The sequence below is a fragment of the Rhincodon typus genome, chromosome 7, assembly GCF_021869965.1.
Source record: "Rhincodon typus isolate 14 chromosome 7, sRhiTyp1.1, whole genome shotgun sequence".
NCBI lineage: Eukaryota > Metazoa > Chordata > Chondrichthyes > Orectolobiformes > Rhincodontidae > Rhincodon > Rhincodon typus.
In genome coordinates this window covers 53,849,254-53,860,955 of record NC_063338.1, presented here as the reverse complement: position 1 = coordinate 53,860,955, position 11,702 = coordinate 53,849,254, and the positions used below count along the sequence as shown (strand labels likewise).

The 11,702-nt window shown below is 39.3% G+C and overlaps 1 protein-coding gene across 1 annotated transcript in view; it reads right to left on the bottom strand.

Moving 5' to 3' along the window:
* Positions 1-8,427: 8,427 nt before the first annotated feature.
* Positions 8,428-11,702, bottom strand: part of pkp4 (plakophilin 4) — a 98,288-nt gene continuing 95,013 nt past the window's right edge. Inside the window, exons 16-17 of the mRNA XM_048599064.1 lie at positions 11,037-11,110; positions 8,428-9,389 (exon numbers count right to left, since the gene is read on the bottom strand). Of these exons, the coding sequence (XP_048455021.1) occupies positions 9,141-9,389; positions 11,037-11,110 (323 nt within the window). The 3' untranslated portion in view covers positions 8,428-9,140. The remainder of the gene's footprint in view (positions 9,390-11,036; positions 11,111-11,702) is intronic.

Here is an 11,702-nt window from a genome sequence, read left to right as displayed (position 1 = left end):
GGCCTGCTGTGTTCATCCAGCTCTGCACCTTGTTATCTCAGATTCTCCAGCATCTGCAGTTCCTACTATCTCTGGTTCCTCAGGAGTTAGACAACTAGATCTTGTACTCACCTACACCTCCACCAAGGACCTGACCCATCAACCACCTTCCCCCAGGTCCTGTTTTCTTTTGGGGTTTTTTAAAAAAAAAGGACAGGGATGGAGTGACAATCTGTGTGAGATTGCCACCCTTGGAAAATCCAGCCCATCTACTGCCATCAACCTGTTTACCTGAAGCTAGATACTAATTGTCAGGGGAAATGGCATTACAAACAGCAAGTTCCCCATGTTACTGAAACTCTGAGTAACCATTTCAGATAATTGGTTGGTGTCTAACAGTAATACAACACTTAGGGTGAGAGAAGTAGTATTCAGTGACACTGTTCTCACATGACACAATATTTTTGTATAGTTTCCTCTTGGTCAACAGTCTTTTTTTCCAATCCCACCCTGTTTCAGTTCATTCACTGCTGGAACCCACATTCATGCCTTTTGCTACCCCTAGATTTGACTAATCCAATATGTTCCCAGCAGTAGACCCTGTAAACTTGTTACCCCAAACTTTGCTGCCCTGTCTTAACTCATAGCAAGTCTTTTAATCCATCACATCCATGCTCATTGTTTGACTCTCAGTAATACAAATCTTAATTTTAAAACTTTCATTCTTTCAAATTCCTCCAGAAGCTTGCCCTCTTCCCCATCCCTTTTAACTTACTCCAGTTCCACAATCCTCTGAGACAAATATTTCTTTCTACTGCTTGCCTCCATGCATTCCCAATTTCAATTGTTTCACTATTAATGTCCATTCATAGAGTCAGAGCTGTACAGCATAGAAACAGACCCATCAGTCCAACTCATCCATGCCAACCAGATATCCTATATTAATCTAGTCCCATTTGGCCCATATCCATCTAAACCCTGCTTATTTGCATACCCATCCAAATGCCTCTTAAAATGTTGTAATTGTACCAGCCTCCACCACTTCCTCTGGGAGCTCTTTCCAAACACGCACCACCCTCCATGTGAAAAAGTTGCCCTTACTTCACTTTTAAATCTTTCCCCTCTCTTTTTAAACCTGTGCTGTCTAGTTTTGGACTCTCCTACTCTGGGAAAAAGACCTTGGCTATTCACCTTATCCATGCCCCTCATGATTTTATTAACCTCCAGAAGGTCACCCCCTCAGCCTCCAACACTCCAGGGAAAATAGTCCCAGCCCTTTCAGCCTCTCCCTATAGCCCAAACCCTCCAATCCTGGCAACATCCTTGTAAACATGACCTCCCAACTCCTATACTCAATATACTGACCTATAAAGGCAAGCATACCAAACATCGTCTTCACTATCCTGTCTACCTGCGATTCCATTTTCAAGAAACTATGAACCTGCACTTTGAGAGCGCTCTGTTCAGCAACACTCCCTAGGACCTTACAATTAAGTGTATAAGTCCTGCCCTGCTAAAATGCAACATCTCACATTTATCTAAATTAAACTTCATCTGCCACTCCTCAGCCCATTGGCCCATCTGATCAAGGTCCTGTTGTACTCTGAGGTAACCTTCCTTGCTGTCCACTACACTACTAATTTTGGTGTCATCTGCAAACTTACTAACCACACCTCCTATGTTCACATCCAAAGTATTTACATAAATGACAAAAGCAGTGGACCTAGCATTGATCCTTGTGGCACACCACTGGTCACAAGCCTCCAGTCTGAAAAGCATTCCCTCCACCACACCCTCTGTCTCCTACCTTCGAGCCAGTCTGCATCCAAATGGCTAGTTTTCCCTGTATTCTATGTGATCTAACCTTGTTAACTGTGCAGAACCTTGTCGAATGCCTTAGTGAGGTCCATATAGATTACGTGTATTACTCTGCCTATATCGATTCTCTTTGTTACTTCTTCAAAAAACTCAATCAAGTTAGTGAGACACGACTTCCCATATACAAAGCCATCTTGACCATCCTAAATCAGTCCTTACCTTTCCAACTACACATAAATGCTGTCCTTCAGAATCCTTTCCAACAACTTGTCCACCACTGATGTCAGGCTCACCAGTCTATAGTTCCTGGCTTTTCCTTACCGTCTTTCTTAAATAGTAGAACTTCATCCCAGATTCTGGTACAGTTTTGAAATGTAAATATTTCTTGCCTAATAACATACAAGGATTATGCAAGTGACCAATTGAACAGTATTGAAAGTTCCAACTATTCTGTGGGACTTTTCCTTAAGGGTTCTCCTGATTAAACAGGAAGGTCGTACGAGGAAAGGTTGAGAGCACTAGGGCCTTTCTTTTTAGAATGACAAAGGATGAGAAGCGACTTGATAGAGGTGCACAAAATGATCAGAGGTATAGATACAGTAGACAGCCAGAGACTTTTTTCCTAGGGGGAGGTAGCTATTACGAGGGAACACAGTTTTAAAGTGAGTGGAGGTAGATATAGGGGAGATGTCAGAGGTAGGTTCTTTACTCAGAGTGGTAGGGGCGTGGAATGCATTGCCGGAGAGGCTCGTGGAGTCAGCCTCATTAGGGGCATTTAAGCGGCTATTAGATAGGCATATGGATGATAGTATAAGGTAGGGGTGGAGGTTAGATAGACCTTAGGTTTAGGGTAAAAGTTCGGCACAACATCATGGGCCGAAGGGCCTGTACTGTGCTGTACTGATCTATGTTCTATGTAAACATTTTATCTGTGGTGGAAGATCAGTAGAAACATTGTTTATATCTATACCTCATTTGCAGCTGGTCAGGAAGGCCAAGGAAAATTCCTAGCATTAGGTTTTATCCCCCCTGTCCTGAACATGATGAACTTGCACTGAAAATCTTCTGATCTGTCACCATAATCTCAGTAGAAGATTGTTAACATGCATAAATAGAATCTCTGTCAAAGTTATGATGGCAGCTATGAAAACTCTCGTGAATTTAACACAAGATGCTATTTTGAAGTCAACTTGAGCATCACTTGCAATTTTGTCAGGTGGCTTTGAAGCCTCAGGATTTTGACAGGGAGTAATGAAACAATCTGTCTCCATATGTAACAAGACATGGATAACATTTCAGGCTTGGCTGATAAACGGCAACTAACATTTGCACCGAACAAGTGCCAGGCAATGATCATCTCCAACCAGAGAATGTAACCAAATTCCCTTGACATTCAACAGGATTACCATGGCTGAACACAACACCATCAACATCCTGGGAGTTACTGATGACCAGAAACTTAACCAGTATATATACATATAGCTAATGCTTTTACAACAGCAGGTGAAAGGCTGTGATGAGTTATTCAGCTCCCAACTCCCCAAAATCCATCCACCATCTACAACAACTTACGTGTAATGGAATATTTTCTATTTGCCTGGATGCGGGCTTCCAACAACACCTGAAGCTCAAAACCTTCCAGGACAAAGCAGCCCACCTGATCAGCCCCTGTTCTATCACATTAAGTATTCACTCCCTTCACCAGCAATGTACAGTGACAACAATGTGTACCAATGACAGATTCCCTGCAAAAACTCATCAAGGCTCTTTTGAAACCCACCATCTCTGTGAATTCGTATTACAAGGACTGTAGGAACATGACTATGGGCTTGATGCAGGAAAGTGCAACTATTGTAGGTAGTAGTGTACTTTTGGCAATACAGACTGTATGGGCTGAAGGGCCTCTTCTGTACTGTATGATTCTATACCATCACCTGGAAGTTCTCCTCCTGGTCAAGTGCCATCTTGACTTGAAATTATAATGTTTCTTTGCTGAGACTAATTTCTGGAACGCCCTTTCAAACACTGTGGGTACATATACACCAAGGATTGCAGGGGTTCATGAAGGTGCCTTGCCAACATCTTTCCGGGGCAATTGGAGATGAATAACAAATGCTGACTGAGCCAGTGATGCTCACATTGCATGCAAGTATTAAGCAATTGTTTGAAACTTTACATTTGTTAACATCCTGTTCCTCCTCTGAACTGTATGGACCAATATTGGAGGTTGGAATGCCAGCTCTTACATGTGAAGTCATCATATGGTGATGTGGAATAGTGTGACCAGAGCTGTTCGTGATGTCAGGACTGGTTATCAGAGACACCATCTTGAACGTGGGCTAATATCTATACCTGCTCTCTCAATTGCTGAGCTGCTTGGACAGATCCATAATCTAGAGCGGGGCTCTGACTCTGGCCCTAAACACCAGGTATCAGCAAGGATTTGCTGCTTGATGACGAGGCAGACAATAGTCAATGGTGCCAGAGTGACTCATTTTGAGAGCTGGGTCCACTGAGTAAGAGCTGTGCAAGTGGATCATCCAGGTCAGATCAGTGGGCAGTAGTTTGTTGAAATTAGAAGGCACTTAACATTCTTCACACCTGTTGCTCCTATCTTCGTCACTGCTTCAAGATGTCCGTTGTTGTTGCATTTGAAAGGAGACAAAAGTTGAATTCATGGCAACAGTTCTGAGTTAGGTGGGGGAAAGACTGGAGACAGAGAATTGGGAGACCAGAATGCTAGAACCATTTCTCTCTCTTTCAATTCAGGCCCTGAAAAATAGCCTATACAATTGAATTCACTGTGCGTGATTTCTGACCCTGAAGGTTACTTTTTAACCATTTGTGTTTTTAAATTTCTCTTCACCTCATTGTTTATTTACTGCCACAACCTTCAAAATAATTTGTACTTGTACTTCCTGGAAGAAGATATAATTTTTCCATTAACTGGAGTGTTCTGGTCTGGATAAAGCACAGGTTAGAGGAGGAACATATCAATAATTTAATGTACAAGTATCATGAAGACTGGTAAGAAATTTGACTCTACATAATTAAGCTATTTTCCCCCCTGCTGCAAGGAATTGTTAACATCTGGAATGCACTGCAGATTCAGTAAAAATGTTCAAAAATGATCTGGATCGATATTTGAAGTGGATTTTTTTGCAGGGAGTTGGAGTAATTAGAATTCTTTCAAAAGGTTGGCACAGATAAAATGGCTTCTTTCTGTAACAAAAACAGAAATTGAAGGAGAAACTCAGTAAGTCTGACAGCATCTGTGGACAGAAAGCAGAGTTAACTTTTCAAGTCCAGTGACTCCTCTTCGGAACAGCTTATTTCTGTATTGCATCATTTTATAATTCTGTAATAAATTAATTACCATTCACTGTAAATATCTTTTCTTAATTTGGCACTCCAAGGCAATGTAATAATTTGATTTAAAATGACAGAAATATTACTTTTTTTCTTGTTTAACATGGTTAAAAAGACAGACACGTTTTGTTCCTGTCTCCACTTAAAAAAAAAAGTTCAAGATTTAAACTATCTCTGGTCAGCCTCCTTTCCATACTCCTTCACAAACTTAAACTCATTTAATATCAACACTCATTGTCACTTGTCTCCCATCAAATACCTCCTTTAAGCTCCAGTGGCTCTTCTGTCATAGGGAGATAAATGTTGACCTAATTTTCAAATTCCTGCATCAGAGCTGATGAGTCATCTAGAATCAAAACATTAGCTTGCTCTCTTTCCATGGATGCTGCCTGACCCGCTGTGATCTGCAGCATTTGTTATTTTCTGTACAGATGCCAGCATCTACAGTAATTTGCCCCTACCCTATTGTTGAATGCCATTTAGCTACTACTGATTTGCAGTGTACAGTTTGGCTGGCCTCTCCACTTTAAAAAACACAAAAATATTTTTTATTCTATTATGCCTTTCATTTCCTAATCTAGCCTCTCTTTTTAAAATATCTTTCTCCTTCCAATCAGTATCCATTGCTTTGAGATATGCTTTTGCAAAAAGGAGTACTGTAGAATTGCAAATTATTTTTTATTAGTACTATAAGAGCAGTATAACTATGCTGTTCACTAAGTATCCATTATAATACATAATCAGATGGCATATTCAATTATTTCAACATAAAGCAATAACAACTGATAACTTAAATACTCTAATATCAACAAGGATACAGTGCAAACAGTATCAACAGTGCAAACGGCACATATGCACAAAATTTTGCAACAGCATTCAAGAGAACTTCTACAGCCAGCACATCATAAACCCAACAACAGGCAGCACAATTCGAGCTTTAGTCTGACGAAATGAAGCTCGGCAAGTGGATCAAGTCGCAATAGGTGGCTTTTTCGGAGATTAGGACCATAACATAATTAGATTATGCAAAAGGCCAGAAACACTCTAGGAGTAAAAGTTCTAAATTAGGGGAAGACAGATTTTAAAAAGAGGTGATCCAGTGAAGATGGACTGGACACACGTTGAAGGCAAATCAGTGGGAGACATTCAAAAGCAAAATTTTACAGAGCAGCATAAACAGTCCCCAAAAACTTGAATAAAACCAGAAATACCAAATCTAGAGACTCCTTGTTATGCAGACGTGTACAAAGTAAGATTAAGCAGAAAAAGAAAGCTTATGACAGTCATAAAAAAAGATTAAAACTGAAGCAAGCCAAAAGGTGTATATAAAGTACAGGTATGAGTGAAAAAAGTAGGAAAACAGTGGATATCAAAAACACTGGCATGTCAAATCAGGAAAAATCAAAGATATTTGATCAATACATTCAGAACAAGCGGATAACTAAAGAAAGAGTAGGACCTATTGAAGAGGTACGAGGTAACTTGTGGATACAGAAGATGTGGATGGGGTCTTAATGAATACTTTGTCTCTTTCTTCACAAAGGAGAAGAATAATACAGATAAGGCAAAACTGTGGGGGGGTATGGGGAGGTGGGAGAGAATAATAGAAAAATGGAAAACAGACATGAGGTGGCTCCTTTCTGAAGCTACAGAACTCAATATTGAGTTTTACAGGCTGTAAAGTGCCTAAACAGGAAATCAGTGTTGTTTCTCGAGCTTGCATCATGCTTCACTGGTACATTGCAGCAGGTCCATAGCATTGCAAAGGCTAGCATGACAGCAAGATGGTTCATTAAGATGGCAAGCAACTGGAAGGTTGGGGTCATTCCTTTGGACATTGCAGAAATTTACTGTAAAGCGGTCACCCCGTCTGCATCGGTCTCATTCATGTAAACCTTCTTGTCTGGATAGATTGAAGCAGATCTGAAGGCTAGTGACACTGGCCCTCACCAGCACCACCTTGAGTACATTTTATGCTCCTGTTGAAGAAAGGCCTATATTACCGGTTTCTTCAAATTCCCATGCACAAACAATCCTTTTCAGTTGTCAGGTTGATGTGTCACCTTGCGACAAGTTTACAAGTTTAAATACATTGGGAAATACTTGTTTGTTTTTCGGACATACAAGGACCATCAATATTATCTTCACATTTTAAAATCAGCTGGAGATAACACTGCATGAAAATCATTGGAAACTGATTAAGAAATGGAGGAGCAGCACCTCATATTCCACCTTGGGACCCTACAGCCCAAAGGTCTAAATGTGGATTTTACCAGTTTCAAAATCTCTCCACCCCCGGCCTCATTCCATGACCAACCCTCCCTCTCATCCCTTTCCTCCCTGACCTGACACAACCTGCCCATCTTCTCTCCCACTTATCCACCCCTCCCACCTCACTGACCAATCCCCACCACTCCCTACCTGCACTCACCTATCACCATCCCACCTACTTTACCCAGCCCCACCCCTCCTCTCTCTATTTATTTCTGAGCTCTTTTTCCCCTTCCCCATTTCTGAAGAAGGGTCCTGACCTGAAACGTCAATTTTCTTGTTCCTCTGATGCTGCCTGGCCTGCTATATTCCTCTGGCTCCACACTGTGTTATCTGCTAACTAATGCTTGTTGTCTTGAGCCAATTTAAATACTGTGGCATCCAGGAAAGTTAAGCTTTCCTTGTGTGTTGTAGTTTCAAGTTTAATGGAAAGCTGATAATTGTTGAGGAATATAAAGAATTCTTACAATTCTGTTTCTGATTTCAAATACTCCATGCAACACAAATGCATGACTGTGCCTTGCCTAATGAAGGAATTAGTGAGAATGAAAAAGTAGCCCTCAAATAAACTAAATGGTAGCCCTTGAGAAATCTTGAAGAATGGCCCTCAACAATAAAATAATTTTGACCCTGCTCTGTTGGTGGGTTTATTTGATGACTTCTTTAAAAAGGAATTTGAAAATTAATGAATAGGGAATCACAGTCATAGTTGCAATGTATTAATTACCAATGGTGGGTGAAAAGTACAGGAATGAGTGCTAATGCATAAAGAGCAGTAATAGGAAAGAAAGAACTCAACCTCTTCTCTATATATTTTACACTTGGCCTCAACATGTATCATGCATAGCACTTTACTGTCATAAAAATAAAAGGCTGGTTGGGTTTTAAGATAGGCTTTTGCACCAAATTAATAAACATGCCCATCTAGATACCAGCTATACCAATTCTACCTGGAATTTTACCAAAAAAGCAGAAACTTGAGCACAAAACGTCAGTTAATGAAATGATCACATTTATTTATAAATGCATATCGCAAATGGCAGTGAAACTAGCCACAGAATGGGAATGGAAAAATAAGTATCCAGTTCACTGGGAAAAGCATGTTCTTTGAAATTACAAAACTCCTTTAAAACAAAATGTGACTTATTTTCATTTAGAATATTTTATCTCTTGTATGACACTTAGATTTTTAAATTTAATTTCAATATAAGACACTGCTTTCTGAAATAACAGCTACCCTTGTTCATATGGCATTTCCATATTTACACCGAAGAAAGCAAATTTACAAGGGGAAATGAAATACATAATTTGAAGGCTCATTATTTTAGTTAAACAAAACAGTGTATATATTTAAAATGTCTGTACAAACCAACAGAGTGAGACTATTCACAGAAGTTTCACATTTTATTTGGCCCGCACCTTCTCCAATTATTTTCTTCCACCACAAACCTTTCATCACATGGCCTACACCTCCACCAAACTACAAGAGTTACACATAAGAAATCTAACATCTATGCAGAGTTAAAGACTCTCCCATCAATCTTCCTTCGCATTTGCTTCCATGATTTCCTTGTTAAAAACACATCCTGAATTCCTTCCTAAAGGTTACATTCACATTGTCTCCACTAGAAATTTCTTACATCGATGATCACTTACAATCAGAAACAGAGCAACAAGACATTGTTCTTTTATTTTTCCAAGTGTTAAACCCAGGAATCTGGGGATCCTGGGTATTGGTCTGCTCTGTAAGATGGCCGTGTAGCAGAATATAAATCCACATAGTTAGTTGATGTTTTTAGTCCATGTTGTGATGTATAATCAGTGGCTGTTGGATAATGAATTTGGTCATCAAAATAGGGGTCATCATAAGAGTGTGGAGACTGCATATACAATCTATATGCATCATAATTTCTTCTGATTGATTCTTCTTGGCCATAATACATCTGTGGATGCTGTAACAAGGTCAAGTTAATAAGGAAGAATTAATAGATGCACATAAATAAGATACTAGTATAACACTATTATATACTTAATATTGGCAAAAAACCTTAAAAAGTGAATTAAAAGCTGATCAGATGTGTCCCTGTAGACCTGTTGTATATGAAGTTTATTCAATTATGTTCTATTAACTCGCAAGCATGTGTTGGTTGGGTGCATTTAGTACCTGGCTTGGTGTGAACAGTTAATGGGAAATGCTATTTAATACAATCTACATGTATTTGAGATGTACCTTGCAGTCCATGCTTGGAAAACTCAAGTGTCCAATATTGGATAGGATTCTGCAGTTGGACAAAATTTGCTAAATAATCTTGAATGTACAAAGAATTATGCTGATAACCAATTTAGTTGGGCTTACAGTATGGTGCATTTGTATGTACTGTAGGCTGCATAAATTAACACACAGGGTCCATTTCTTCGCAGACAGGAAGAACATATACATGTGTTGTTCCTGTTTCAACTCAACAAACCAGGTGATAGCCATTCACTTAATTCCTTCTCAGGGCAATGCCAGAGTCAACATGCCTGGTTTAAAATTTAAACAAGGCTTGTAGTTAACTGTCAGTCATCACTAACTGGTGCATTTTCCATGGCAACACCTTCATTAATCAGAGTTCACTTGCCAAACAATCAGCATTTTCCCTCTCATACAATAAAACGTTGTTTTCCTTTGTCTTGGGTAATTCTTGCAAGTTGCCCTGATGAGCACGAGATGAATAGCTTTGACAAAATGTGTCATTTCTCAGTAATACTCAAGTCTGTACAACCAAATGATTAAAAATAAGTGACAAAACTGAAATTCACAATTCTTCTCGTTCACCAAACCATGGGGTAAACAAGTCAAATCTAATGCACTTGATGGCTGAAAATGAAGATTGCATTCAATAATGGGGGTAGCACAGTGGCTCAGTGGTTAGCACTGTTGTCTCAGTGCCAGCAACCCAGGTTTGACTCCACTCTCGGGCAACTGTGTGGAGTTTGCACATTCGCCCCGTGTCTGCGTGGGTTTCCTCCGGGTGGTCCAGTTTCCCCCCACAGTCCAAAGATGTGCAGGTTAGATGAATCGGCCATGCTAAATTGCCCATCGTGTTCAGGGATGTGTAGATTAGATGGGTAATGGGGGATGGGTCTGGGCAAGACGCTCCGAGGTTCGGTGCGGACTTGTCAGGCTGACGGGCCTGTTTCCACATTGTAGGGATTCTATGATTCTAAGCTTGTCACAAATTCCTGGATACCAGAGAAAGCTCAGATACAATAGAGTACTCAACTGATACTTTTCAGCAAATTTACTTCAGATCCTAACTTACAAATGTATTTACAAAATATTTCTTGAAATTCTTAACATCAGATTATTTCTATTGGTCAAAATATTTACTCAGAAATAGACAGGTACTGCATAAACTCAATTCATAAAAGACCCAACTGCAACAGAGATACAACACTTGTCTTTTTTTAAACTGTTGAACCTAAATTACAGGTGCAAGGATCAGTGTACTTTCAATTTTCTGTCTAGTACTTTGTATTATACTGCTTCAAGATAATGGAATGCTCAGATGTCAAAATATTTAACTTCTTTTTTCTTAGAAGTATTCAATACTTACATGAAGTCGTCTAGATTCCTCTCTTGCTGGTGAAGAATAGGAACCTATGTAAATAGGTGACGGTTTACTGGAACCTACACAACAATACATTTCGATTAATAGGGAACAGGGATATTTTACAGTTGTGTCTACAATTACTAGCCAAAAGAGTATGTGTTAGAAAGAAAATTAAACCACGGGAAAGTAAACACTTGAAAATAAAAAAAAATGCATTGCCACTATGAACTTAAATTATGAATTTATAATTTTAGATGCAAATAGATTGGCAACAGCAATGATAAACCTAGTGATGATTGAGTAATAACAATATTAACCTATATTAGGACAAAAAGTCAGTTATGCAAAGAAGTGTTATGCATTTACATTGAAAAGTGTAAAGAAGAGTGAACAAGTCCGAACATAAACTGTTGGAGAAATTAGATAAGATTATGTACAAATGACAAGATATTATAAAAGGTTTCCTGCCATGTGCTGACAACAAAAGTGAGCACCCTAAAATGGACAACCAGGCCAGTAAACACTACCACTCAGTTTCAAATTCTCTGAACCACAAATGCCTCATGAAAATGGAGGTAAACGAGTAAATAAAATTTTTAAGCAGGTTTATAAAGAGTCTTTGGCAAAACAAATAGAAGATATACATCATACATTCTAATTGGAGCATCA